The 13,649-nt window shown below is 42.9% G+C and overlaps 1 protein-coding gene across 9 annotated transcripts in view; it reads left to right on the top strand.

The window, feature by feature from the left end:
- HDAC4 (histone deacetylase 4) overlaps nucleotides 1–13,649 on the top strand; it is a 277,760-nt gene that overhangs the window by 171,989 nt on the left and 92,122 nt on the right. For 7 of the 9 annotated variants that reach the window (XM_069860656.1, XM_069860648.1, XM_069860655.1 and 4 more), the window contains 2 exons: nucleotides 913–1,033; nucleotides 7,218–7,339. In XM_069860656.1, coding sequence (XP_069716757.1) covers nucleotides 913–1,033; nucleotides 7,218–7,339 — 243 coding nt within the window. The remainder of the gene's footprint in view (nucleotides 1–912; nucleotides 1,034–7,217; nucleotides 7,340–13,649) is intronic. The other 2 variants (XM_069860649.1, XM_069860651.1) reach the window with 1 other exon arrangement.

The raw sequence follows: 13,649 nt of genomic DNA, 5'->3' as shown, positions 1-13,649 counted from the left end.
AGGATCCAGAAGACAAAAAATCACTTGCTTGTATTTTATATTTTTACTCCCAGAAGAGCAGGCAGTTTTCCTGGCCTTTTCATTTTCTCATAGCCCGGATATTTTCCTTTGGAATTCCTCGCTGTTCACTGTGGTATAGATGAAACATCATTTTCCATGTGTTCTGCTTGCCAAACTTTCTATGCATTACTCCATCAGGAACTCTGCCTGTGAATCTGTTCTGTCAGCCGAATGATAATTCTAATCCATCATTGCAGTAAAACAGACTGGTCTCTATTGTGGAGGAAATAATGATTAGAAATTGCATAGTTGACATTTTAACTCTACGCTACAAAATTACTGACTTTCTTCTTTAAATGTTAGATTTGCTATTTGAAGACATAGATTGCACCCTTGTAAATGAATTGGAATGTTATGTAGGTCTTATTGTACACAGATACTTTTGAACAAAGAGATCCCTATTTACAAGAGTTTTTGAGACAAAATCTACATATGAGACATTTGTTTCATTTCCCTTCTACTTGCAGATGTGACATTTAAAAACTTGAGCGTACACAAGACCCTTTTTCTTAAATACCTTTGATTAGAAGTTGGAATACCTAGTATAAGTGCTTAATGCTACATGCACTTTTATGTAAGTGTAAAAATCCTCTTCAGAAATCTTTTGTATTGAAATTCTAGATGTCTGATTAAAATCTCTGTTTTCAAACAGAAGTTGTGATTATATGCAAAACTAAAGACAAAAAAAGAAGGAGCGATCCTTACTGGAGGCACTTTGTTCTTTTCTCTTTGAAGGAAAACTCCTTCTTTTGGACTGGAAATCAAAGATTGTATTCTGAATCGTTTTAGAAATTTAAATTCTTTAAAGTGTGTGAATTCATTAAGTAACCTTTTTTATTTTTGACATTCCAGGTGCAGTGGCAAGCACAGAAGTAAAGATGAAATTACAAGAATTTGTCTTAAATAAGAAGAAGGCATTAGCACACCGGAATCTCAACCACTGTATATCCAGTGACCCACGCTTCTGGTACGGGTAAGTGGTACTGGGCTCATCTCTGTGATTCAGCCAGTGCCACATTTTTTCACAATTGCTGGAGATACGGGGAATAGACCTGATGTGCTTGGTGGAGGAACCAGAGCAATGATAGTTCCAGGGTTTGACTTTGCTGTTCATTACCAAAATGAATTTTGCAGAGGGTTTTTGTGTGAATAATTTTCATACCTTTTTTGGTGGTCACAGTATGTTTCTGACTAGAGGGCTTTGCTGGCATCTTGAATCCACAGTTATTCAGACTTGTACGTTCTACTACCAAGATCAACCTTTGTAACTTCTCTCTAGCTTTTCACCCAGGATTTCATCCCAATGAGTGTTATAAGACATGAGCTTTAAGACAATGAGGAAACACTTTTTACAATTGGAGACTTGCAGCTCAGGATAGTTGAACTGGTGTTAAATTTTTGAAGCCTTGAATGGTTGCTTCTCATCTTAATTTCTCAAAGCTGAGGTTATATTTACTTGTCTCTTTCTGTGAACTGATGGAAACATGAAGTGTCTCCTATCTGCACATCTGATCACAGTTGACCCAACAACTACATTTTCGGCTGAAAATTTTTAGCTGTTGGTCTCCTAGAGCACCCAATGTCACAGGGAGGGAGGAGGTAACAGCTGGTGTTCTAAAGATGTGGGAACAAAGACTGACTTCATTATTTAGTTCTGATGTACCAAGTAGCAAGTAGAAGTAATGGCTTTATAGAATAGGTACTAGTTTCAATCTCAGAAATTCACTCCGTTGCGTAAAAGAAAATGAGAAAATTTGAGATGATTTGAAAGCTTCCACAACTATAGCATTGTGATATCTGTTTCTATATAAAATGTTTATATTTATATTTTAATATCTGTATTTATACTTCCATTTAATTTTTTTTTTAAAGTAGCTTGGGTGTTGTTTTTACTGATCATAGAATTCATGAAGTTTTGAATGATAAAAAGTCAAGGAAATTTTGATGTGAAACCTATGTTCAAGTTGAGTATCTGACAGTATTTTAAAGCTTAAAAAATAAACATTTATGTAAGGATGATGAGATCATAGCTAGAAGATGTTTCCAAATTCAAGAAACTAAGCTGAAATTCAATGTGAATGATAACCCAGCTATGACCCAGTACAGAAATGAAGTGTAGTTGGCAGCGCAATTCAAACATTATTCCACCGGGCTGAGATTGAGTGGTTTTAATACATGTCTAAAATCCAATCTGAGACTTGAAAACTGTATGAGTAGGGCACTGGTTAAAGAAGTGAAATGTTGTTCATTTAGGCAAAGAAAATCTATAAGCCCCACTAGGCTGGTGTCAAGGATAGCAAAAGAAATAGGAGAGACTGAATTTCAGTCAAGACAACATAAATATCCTTTTTAGATACCTGATTTTCCACTGTTCTTAACTGAGACTCACCAAGAAATGTGAGGATTTTATTAAAGCCAGTTGAAGACTCTCTGAGCCGCTGTGTTCTCTGTTTTATTCCAGTTAGTTAAAATGCCTGTTAATGCAAAATGGTATAAAGTCAGCTAGAGCAAGGGATAGTAAATAAGAGCTTTCTTACAAACCCTTTGATCCTTTCACCCCGGAGAAACCTGGCATAGAATTGCCAGCACAGGTGAATTTAGAAAAGTGAAAAATAAATCTGGGGGATGGTCTGAATTCCGTCTTTTTTGTACTGTTTGCTCCTAGCTGCTTTTTCACCAAGAATCCATCATTCGTGGATGAATTGAGGAGCAGCAGTCTGCAATACCTCTGTATGTTCTGGGACCAGAGGGAATGCAGGAGTTAAAGGTGTCAGTATGGTTCTTGCTTTGGTTCAAGCTAATGCCGAGAAGATTCTGAGCACTAGTATATTGGTCAGGTTTATTGTGGCATAGGTTGATCAAAACATCCCGTTCCTATGATGCTCCAGGAATGCCAACAGGCAGAGACAGCATGCAGACTGTTGCACGAGGAGCAATCTTTATGGATTTAACAGGCTTCCCATCCCCTCAGCTTCCCTCCGTCTGTTCCATGGGAGAGGGTCAGTATTTTGGTTTCCAACAAGTGAAGAGGGAAGAGCGAGTGTCAGAGGCTTCATGGATCTTCCTGAAGGTCCATCTTGGTGCTGGGTTGAAGGCAAGAGCTCCCTGTGCTCAGCCTCCAGGAGGGTGGGTGGCAGCAGGGCTTGTGGGGCTGCAGCTTCTCATCTTGAGGTGGAGGATTTGTTAATGCACCCTTCAGCTGGTAAGGCAGAAGTTGAGGATTTTTCACTTCCATTCTATTTAAAACATAGCTTTTTAAAAAGAGTAAATCTCTGAGTTAATTACATATTAGTATTTATTTATATGGCATCTCATAGGTTACCAATTCAGTTATAGAGATATTTATGTACACACATACTTCTACTGTGATTCAATTGGGTGGTGTTTGGCTTTGACACACGCCAAGGAAGCTTGCAGAGGATGGACTTGGTGCTCCTGCTGTGAGCAGGCAAGCCAATTAAGTGGTAACAGATGCTGAAATAGTCTTTTAAATTACATGCCTGCTTTTAAGCACTTCCTTTGGTCTTATTAAGGTTTGTGAATTCTTTTTTAAAAAAAAAAAAATTGAAAGCATTACTTGGAAGAAAACACATCTCCTAAGGGTATTGAACACCACAATGGTTCTACGTCAGTGGCTGCAACATGGAATATGTTCCACTGACATGTGAAATAGCTGTCGTTCCCTGGCCCCTGTGGGCCGGGCTTTGATTCTCTGCTGAGATGTCCAGATGCTTTTGCCTGCAGTACCTTGTATCTGTTTGAACTTCGTTCAGCCCTGTCAGCTGCAGGAACAGCGTTGAGTATTTATTATCAGGAATGTTTTCTAATTAATCACTGTTAAAGGGCGTTGTCACACATATGGATCAACCTTGGGATGAAAAGGGACGAGTTCCAGAGATATTTCAGAATATAGTTGTAGTCCAAAGGATCTGCTAAGAGAGAGGAAGGAACTTGGTACTGCTTAGTAATGTTTCTGGAAGGCTCTCACAGAGGCCTTAGAATAGAATCGTTGAATCATAGAATGGTTTGGGTTGGAAGGCACCCTAAAGCCCATCCTGTTCCAACCCTCTGCCATGGGCAGGGACACCTTCCATTAGACCAGGCTGCTCAAGGCCCATCCAACCTGGCGTTGAACACCTCCAGGGATGGGGCATCCGTAGCTACCCTGGGCAATCTGTTCCAGTACCTCACCACTCTCATCGTGAAGAATTTCTTCCTAATGTCTAGTCTTAATCTTCCGCCTTCCAATTTAAAGCCATTCCCCCTCATCCTGTCACTCCGTGCTCTTGTAAAAAGCCCCTCTCCAGCTTTCTTGTAGCCCCCTTCAGGTACTGGAAGCTGCTCTAAGGTCTCCCCAGAGCCTTCTCTTCTTGAGGCTGAACAACCCCAACTCTCACAGCCTGTCCTCATAGCAGAGGTGCTCCAGCCCTCCGATCATCTTCGTAGCCCTCCTCTGGACCCATTCCAAGAGTTCCATATTCTTCTTATGCTGGGGATTCCAGAACTGGATGCAGGACTCCAGGTGGGGTCTCACAAGAGTGGAGTAGAGGGGGAGAATCACCTCCCTCACCCTGCTGGCCACACTTCTTGTGATGCAGCCCAGGACGTGGTCGGCAGCCTCTAGCTCTATGGAATGCATATCACTTTGTAAGTTTAGTATATACAGCTCCAGCCTATATGTGAATGTTTAAAACAGCTTTATGGACTATAATTTTCAGATTACATTGATGATAGGCAACGATGGAAGAGGTTCTTCTGAATTTCATTATCAGACTGTCCCTCCTGTGGTGTCTGAACTCGCTTGGACAGCCCTACTCACAGGAAGTTTTGCTCTTGAAGATACTTAACATAAGTAAGAGTGGCTTAGCAGGAACGCAGACAGAAACACCTTGGGCTTAGCAAACAGGGCTATTATTTCCCTAGGAAGCCATCAGAAATGCTCTTGGGAAGTAGCCACTCGATGCAGCAGCAATCATGAAAGGGAGTTTCACTGAATATTTGCATGGTAAGGAGGTAGAGAGATATAATTACACATTAACTTATTCCAGCGCACATGGGTGTCTGCAGTCTCTGTATACAAAATATTCCAGCACAGGTACAAATGTTTGAATACGTATTCAGTTTATGTTGCGTGATTACATTTGAAGTGTCCTGCATGCTTTGCTGTGCACATGAATTTTTGAAGGACCTCCAAGCTCAAAGAACAGGGGATGTGTTATGTGAAGGTACGTGCTTTCAGGAATGCCTGCAAACTTGATTCATTATACTATTCCATCTCTTTCAAGACCTTTGAAATTCTTGAACGGGCATGCAGACCAGTGCATTTTGCTTGAAGCAGCATAGGGTGTTGGGTCCCAATCCTCGAGCCATATAATGTATCCCTGTGTGCAGAGTTAAATATCTGTCATTCAGCAACCCCAGAGCACATCTAAACAGGCCCTTTGAGCTCCTGCACATTCCCTAACAAAGCGATGAAAATAGCGTCAACGTACATGATTGTGCAGCTTAAATCAGGATGAAAAAAAGAGAATTCGAGTCTCTTGCTTCTGTCAACACAAGCCAGAAATGCCATTGTGCGGGATGGTGGGTCTGAGGGCTCTTTCCTGTTTGTGAAACATCTCTCTGTGCTGCCTTCCCATGGTGCGAGTGGATCCCAGCAGAGAAAGTGACTTCTGTTTTCAGGAGGGATTCAAGTATTTTTCAGTTTGGTTCTGTTTTGATTTCAGGTGATGATTAAACTGTGCATGCATGTGGGCATTTATTGGTGTGAATGTACACGATGTGCGCGAGCGGTAATGAAAAATACAGCTGTGTGAGAGCCTGAGAAATTATTTTGCCTGCATGTACAGAGCCGGTTGGAATATAAAGGGGGGAGGATTAGGAAATGGCAGTGAATCGCGCTGCTTGGTAAGGACTGTGGATATAGAACAATTTGATGTCAGTTCAAATAAACTCTTCAGAGGTTTTTTGTAACAAAATCATGTAGAAAATTTGACTCATTTTCCTGATACAAGGGTATAACTTGTAGTGGAGTTGATGCTATGCATCTCATCAAACAGCCTACTTCAAATTTGAGCTTTCAAAATGTACTGCTCAAGGAATTGGATGAATTGGTGTAATTTTCAGCTGGAAACGGCTCATTTTGGTTCCTTAAAGAATCTTTTGCAGGAGAGTATTAACGATGGTTTCCAAAAATGCCTGTCTATTAGGCAATGCCAAATTTCAAATCGTCACTTCTTTTGATGAAATGCTCATTTTCTGTTGTCCCATATACTTTATTATTTTGAAAGGTTTAAATTCTGTTTATTTAAACTTAAAATGTGAGATGGTTTGATAGCCATATGGCTCTCACCTGTATTGCTAAATCAGTCATTCTGTTGATGTAGCTACTCTGCTAACATGCACAGTCCAGAGACTTCCTGAAGTCTCCGAAGTGGGGCTGGTAGAGCTCTGGATAAATGGCAAAGCTGGGCACACATCATTAAATAGGAAAGATGCAGCCAACAAACTGGTAGGAGGCTTAGAAAACTCATTCATTATTTAATATCCTCAGCAAACAGACTGTAATTTGCTTCCAGCAGCCTGCTCAAACAAAGCTATAAATTATCAGCTTTGAGAAGTTAATCTGGAAAGGTGTTGAGTGCTTTGGCTCTATCTCTGCTCGATGCTTGGGTCAGGAGGCAGTGAAGCAAAGGCCAGCAGACCACCTATGCAGCCACTTTGAACGTATGGCACCTACTCTGCTCATCCTGCAGTTTTGACTTGTCCTTAGACTTTGTCTCCTATGCTGGATTTTATGCCAGGAAGGGGAATTCGTGCTATGGTTGAGGGGAGTAGCGACACCCGTGCTTAGCTATAAGGATATGACTTGTCAAAACTGAGCCCAAGTACATGCTTAACATGATACTTGTGGTTAAATACCTTCATGAACTGATCTGTACTCAACAGGGTGATTCTTGTACTGTAAGTCAAGCTTAAGTTCAGTTGCCTCCTTGTATATTGGATTTCAGTTTCTTTTTTACATGAGTACCTAGAAGGAGAAAGCTGGTACTGAGATCTTTTCCTTTGCATGGTTCCCCGCTAATGGAAACAAAAGTTCCCTTTGTGCGTCACTGGTGTAAAGCTTCACCCTTCTCTTTCTCTCTCCTTCTGTGCAGGAAGACACAGCACAGCTCTCTGGACCAGAGCTCCCCACCCCAAAGTGGCGTATCCGGCACCTACAATCACCCTGTACTGGGGATGTATGATTCCAAAGATGACTTCCCACTCAGAAAAACAGGTAGCGTTCACGCTGATTTTCTGTGTTGCCCACTGTCTTTGCTGTGACACTCCGTGCTCTTGGTTTTATTTGGGGTTACTTTTTTAAAAAATATATTACTGAAAAGCTGTGTTTCATGGAGCAGTTTATTGAACAAGCACCCACTCCATGCTGCTCCCCCTCCCTCTGCCACCATGTGCTTGGTGTTACAGGGAAGCTGGGGTTGCTTTGGGTGTGACACTCAAAGCTGTGCAGACACTCAAAGCTGCAGGCAGGAGACAGCAGAGTTGTGTGTCAAACTTTGTGAGATGTTTTCACAAAGTCCAAGCTCATACAGAGATCTGGGTGTCTCAAGTCAAAGTATGTTTTTTCCTGAGTGAGAAAAGTACCAAGAAAAGTTCATTTCTTCTGGGATTTGCATTTTATATACAAGTTTATACTTTAAATAAATAAAAATGTTTCTGCCAGTCAAAGCGTTGGGGCTTCCTGCAAGGGTTTTGGTTCACACCTAGACAGTTATTTCTCAGTTAAGTTTCTCCCTGCATGGTAGCTAAGCAGGTCGGTTATTTCTCAACGATATATTATGTAAACCAGGTTGTTTTGGTTGGCTGTGGTCCTCAGCTCCATATCACATGCCTAAGCAAACACAACCTCAGCTTCTAACCCAGCCAGCTCGTGATCCTCGCCTGCTTCCTTCGGGGAATAGCTGAGCCTCAGGGAGCTCGGTCCAGTCTGGGGAGCAGTGTGGCTTGCACAGGTGATGAGGACAGTGCTGTGTGTTAGAAATGGCTTCGGAATAGGAAAAAACCTTTTCTGAAAAGATGGAGTGGAGATGAGAGGAAAGCAGAGGTGTGGTTGAACTTCCCATCTTCTGCAGGTGCTCTCCAGCTGTCTGACAGGTATGCTTTGTGGAGCTTCTCATGTGGAGCCATGAGCACAGAGATTCAAAACGTGTGGTGTCCTCGTGATAAGGAATGGTGGGTCCCTGTGGGTTTGCTACTGTCTTTGCTTATGTTTTGCCCTGAGTCAGTTCCCGAGAGCTCGCAACCTCCTCCATTTCCTTCTAGGAGGGACATACATGTTCTCATGGCACTTCTGATAGTTGGAAGCTGAGCAGGTCTTAGGTGCAGTGGGTGTTTTGTCACAATTCTCCTTAACTTTGTAAACTTGGAGTGTTTTTTCTTTTTTCATCATCTGATGAGAAAAAACAGACCTCCACACACACACACCTTGTGCTTCCTGCCTCCTAGTCCTGTTCATTAATAGACCTGCTTGGGAGCTTCTCTTTCTGGACCATAGTACCTGGCTTGCAGGATGGATCTGTGGATGGATTCCCACCTGCCCTCTCTACAGGCATGTGGGCTGGGTGGCAAATGCCAAACACTTCAGCTGCACAAGAAGTCAATCAAAAATTGGCAAGCCCTTGCCTGGATATGTATTTTTTTCCTGGGTACAACCTGTACCTTTAGTGGTGATAGTTTTAATTGCATCCTTTCTGGAGGAATCCAAAAGCAGAGTTTAGAGAACTGGATTTGCTGAAGGGTAGGGCATCCTGTAATCTTCTGCTTGTGGATAACAAAACCGTGGTTTAGGAATGGTTGGACTCAATGATCTGGTGGGTCTCTTCCAACCTGATGATTCTATGATTCTATGATTCAAACATCCCATTAGATGCAGTAGGTGCTGCTGCACCGTCGGCGCCCAGGGCAGCCGGAGCGATGCTGTCTGGGCTTTGGGACTTTGCCTTTTGTAGGGAAGGTGAGTGCTGGTGGTCTGTCATCCAAGGAGACTTGCTTCAGCTCTAAAGCTGGTGAAATTCAAAGATGTGCTTTGTGCATACATCCGCCTGGGTGGAGAAACACAAGCTCAGGCTGCTAGAAGCTGTCGCTGCCGTTCGCTTGTCCTCTGCTGAAGGTTTCCAAGCTGCCCTAGGAAATTGCAGCATTTCCGCACACTGAAGCATACCTTGACACCATAGCCATCATTTAGGGCCTGTGGACAGCATGATTCCAAGAGATTTTTAGCTCTTCTCTGTTCCTTGTTGGACTAGGTGCTCTGTTTCTGGTGTGCTGGCATTCCCACAGCGTAAACAGGCTTTGGCATGCTCCAAAATCTCCCTTGCTCATCGCTTCAGGGGACCTTACTTGTCAGATGGAGTTTGAGGATTGGTCTCCCTTCTTGCCTCAAGTGTTATGGAAGGGGATTTCTGCAGGAGAAGGAAAGCAACTGCACATCTCAGCCCTTTGCTGCTTCCCAAACTGAGTTCTCTGTAAGACTCTGGCTGAATAAAAGCCCTGTCAGACAGTGTGAATTAAGGATGATAAATGTATCTAATCACATTATTAAAAATGGAAGCAGCCAAAATCATTGTTGTTTTAAAACAGGAAGATGTTGAGCTGATTTTGTTTTTCCAGAACGCTGATGCTTGTTCTTTTTGGGCACTGGCATTAATCTTTTGGAGACTGGTCTGTGATACAAACGAGTTTGCTTGCAAGGTTCAGGGGAGGAATCTTTTCGTTGTTTTCTTTTATTTTCCTTTCAATGCAACAGCACTTCAGACTCTGGCACAGCACTATCCTGCAGAAATCCCATTGCCAAGAATGTTAAGTTGCTTGGAGAAGAAAAGCTCCTGAACAGTCTGGTGTAAACAAAAGGCAGGGAAGGCTGGAGCCCATCCTAAATCAAGTTCTTTATTATGGGTGAGCTTTTCAGATTTTTGGCACTGGGCGAAACTCTGGCTTAGTGTTTGTAATTTAAAACCGCCGTATTGTGCAGTCCAGTTTTATTAAATTTTATTAAATATTTGTAGTTCAAATAACAGAGTCCACCACAATACAGTTCTGATTACCAAGGCTGGAATCCAACCGACATCATTGTTAGGGGTAAGGTGACTTCAGGGGCTGCAGGGAGGCGGTTTGAACTGTTGTTTCTTTGAGGATGCAATTTCAGAGCCAGTGGCACATCCTGCACGTTGGGGAGCTGTTCAGGAAGAATAAATACATCATTGCACTGGGTTTTGAAAATCCTGCCTTTCTTTGCTCTTATTGAAAGCATCCTGATGGGGTCATAGGTTATCCCTCTGTGCACGCTGGGAGATAACTTGATGTCCTAAAACCCTGGAGAAGTGGCCACACTGGATTTGGTGCAAGGAGCTGTGTGTGTGCGCATGGTGTCAGAAGAAGGCTTGAGAATGTTCAGCATGGGAAACAGTCAATGCTTGCAGCATGCTCCTAATGCATCCTGTCCCCTGAAATCCTACCCTGTCCAATTTGTTTTACTGAATTATGTTCCAGTTTCTTGGCTGTTTGGTTTCTGCATGAAATTGTTTTCCTGTCAGGCTGCTGGCTGGTGCAGTTCCTAATTGCTTGAGTCCTGTTCTTAGCCTGGCTGGGGGCTGTGTTTCACTTGGTTCCCTGTATCTAAACACTTTGGGGCTCCTCATTTTTTTTAACTGAACTAAGACCAGTTCAGTTGGTGCTGCACATGCTTTTCCTGATAAATAACTGGATTAACACAAGGATTCTTATTTCCCCTTTTGTGTAGCTTCCTTTATTATATATCCATGTTTCCTTTTTAGTGTGCGCATTTTGTCAACAGCTGTTGAGAGGGAGCAGTATGTATAAGTGACTTTTTCTGCCTCCAAATCAAGGTCGATCAATGTCTTCCAGATTTAGTGAAGCTTCTTTATGTGCTGGTCTGACACCCTCTAAGAAAAATCTCTGGAGAATCATTTCAGGGTAATTTTAGAGTCTGGGTTGGGGCAGTCTTTTGTCACTTGTTTTGATAACCCCAAGAGTTGTTTGTCATCAGCTTTCTTGGAGCTGCTGAAGTTATTTTTAACGTAGCTCTTCAGTTCTGCATTTATAAGAAATATGATGTCCTCATTTTCTCCCCCGGCGTAAGATTGTTTGTGGCATTCCATGCTTTTTTGGAGTTTGAGCAGTGGACATATTAAAACATGCACTTAATTAGAAAGCTGGGATTCTTAAAAGACTGAAGAGAATTGTTTACCTTGTTAATATCCTTTTCCTCTTGCTTATGTAGGGTTTTTTTTTTTGTTTGATTTTGTTTTTTTACATCCAGACCAAGGCTGAACCAGCTTCTGCACTTGGTCCTGAATAGAAGCAGGGTAAGGATTCCTCACGTTGACTGGGACTTGATAGCTAATCAGGATTTCTGATGGAAGCCATGGCATTTCAATTAGTTGTCATTAGGAGAAGTTTTGCCAAACTCAGCACCTGCTAGGCTTGCCTGGCCAACAAGCATTTAGCTCACTGGGATGCAGGAACTGGAAACATTTCCCTGTATCTATGTTTAAATCTGACCCAAACTGAGAAAAATGACACTTTTCTTTGAAGTACTCATAAGAGATGTTCTCCAAAGCCAGAAGTGTAAATATGGCTGCATCTGTAGGACCTGTACAAGTTGTGAAACACATCTCCTTGGTGTGTTTCTCCTGCTGCTGGATAAAGCAGACCTTTCCTGAAACAGCCACTCTCCTTTGACCCTCCTCGTGCCTGTGTGCGTGGGACATGTGCCTTTGTTCCTGCTCAGTTCCCTTGCCCTGGTGTGGCTGCTGGTCTCTAAACCTTTCTCCTGACAAATCTTGTTGCAGAGGTGGTGTTTTTGACAAAGCTAATGTTGTTCAAAATGCGCTATTGTTTCATTTTGTCCCTTTTTGTTTGTGCTTCTCAACCTTCTGGTGTTTGCTAGACTGCTCTGGTTCATTGGGCACAAGACCTCCTGCATCACTTGAGAGCAGGCATCACTTTTTGGCTCAGCATCGTTAGACGATGGCTTGGGCACTTCTTTGCTACAGTGACTTCCCTCAAGGAGTGAAGGAATGCATTGAAAAGGAGATGAGGTGCTGAGTGACGTGGTTTAGTGATTGATAGGAATGGTTGGACTCGATGATCCAGTGGGTCTTTTCCAACCTAGTGATTCTATGATTCTATGTCTCCCTGTACTTAAGCATATGTCAAGGGTGGAGTCTGGCCCCTCTGCCACATGGAGGGCTGCCCTGGCCAGTGATTTTCCTGAATTTCACCACCATTTGGGACCTACTGCAGAAGGAATCTGACAAATATGTTGCCTGTGCTAATGCTCCCAGCAACCACTTCAGCTTCTAGCCTGCTGGCCTCTTAAAAGGAAATAGAAAAGGTCGAAGTTGTTCTTCTGGCTGAATCATACATGAGCCAATTAGGAATTATTACTTCTTCTAAGCCCCAGCCTTAGATGGGTAACGGTGAGATCTACCTCGGCTGCAGGGTCCTGATCGCTTGCTGCCCATACAGAGCCGGCCACAAAACAGACAGTGTGGTCCATCCCTGCCTGCATGTCCCTGCCAGGCCCCACACATCAGAGCTTGAGCACCGCGTGCACTCACTGGTTCCTGATGGAGAGGCCACGGGCTGGCAGTAGCCATCTCCTGTTTGCTAATATTCTTCTTTTTCCATGCAAAACAGAGGACCTCGAGGGAGGAAAGCATCCAGCATCCCGTGGTGCTGTTGGTTTCCTCGCAGTATTGCAGAAACAAAGAGTTGTTTGAGTATTATTTGCAGCTAAGTAGGTGAAATTGTTTTGAACTTCTTGCATTTAAAAGAAAGAAAAGGGAAAATGAAAGGATTTGTCAATAATTAAAAAGCTACATTTGTCAAAAAGGCATAATACCCCTCTGAGTTGGTTCTGATTATTGGAATGTTTTAAGTGGTTTGTTTCATGACAAAGATTGTTTAGAGCAATACAGAGTAGGCTGAAATCCTGGTGTAGTGTGGGAGTGTAATTTAAAGAAAATCTTTGAGCTTTGCATGGCGTGGAGTGTCACTCAAGTTCGAGAGCATCTTTGCCTTCCCACCCACGTTGCCCTTCCAGCTGACATGGTCGAGGTCTGGGCAGCTCACAGTGTCCCAGGGACCCACGCGCTGCCTCGGGGTGTGCTCTGCTGAGAGCAGATGCTGACCTGCATGAGAAATACCTGTTGCTATAAATACCCTTTCCTGCTCCAAGTGGAGGACGTTAGTCTCTCTAATACAAAAATAACTCAAAGACAAGAATTACTTTATTAGCGTGATGCTACGGGACAGCTCTATAGAACAGCCCGATGGCATTTCAGAGAGCAGAACAAACCAAAGTGCAGTTGGAGGGCCAAAAATGATTGCTTTAGTCCCTCTATTTCTTCTGACAATCACATCTAAATGCACACTAAGGAATTCTTTGTTCCCATATTTCCTTCACTGCCAGTGGCTATGAGCTTTGTTCCATGGTTCATCTCTGGTACTGAGGCTTGCCTAGAGGCAAAAGGAGGGAGCACCCCCTTTCCTTGCGCAGGGCT

The sequence above is a fragment of the Phaenicophaeus curvirostris genome, chromosome 7 (genome assembly GCF_032191515.1).
Source record: "Phaenicophaeus curvirostris isolate KB17595 chromosome 7, BPBGC_Pcur_1.0, whole genome shotgun sequence".
NCBI classification, from domain to species: Eukaryota; Metazoa; Chordata; class Aves; order Cuculiformes; family Cuculidae; genus Phaenicophaeus; species Phaenicophaeus curvirostris.
Note: the sequence above shows the minus strand (reverse complement) of the source record. Positions and strands in the feature narration are given on the sequence as shown.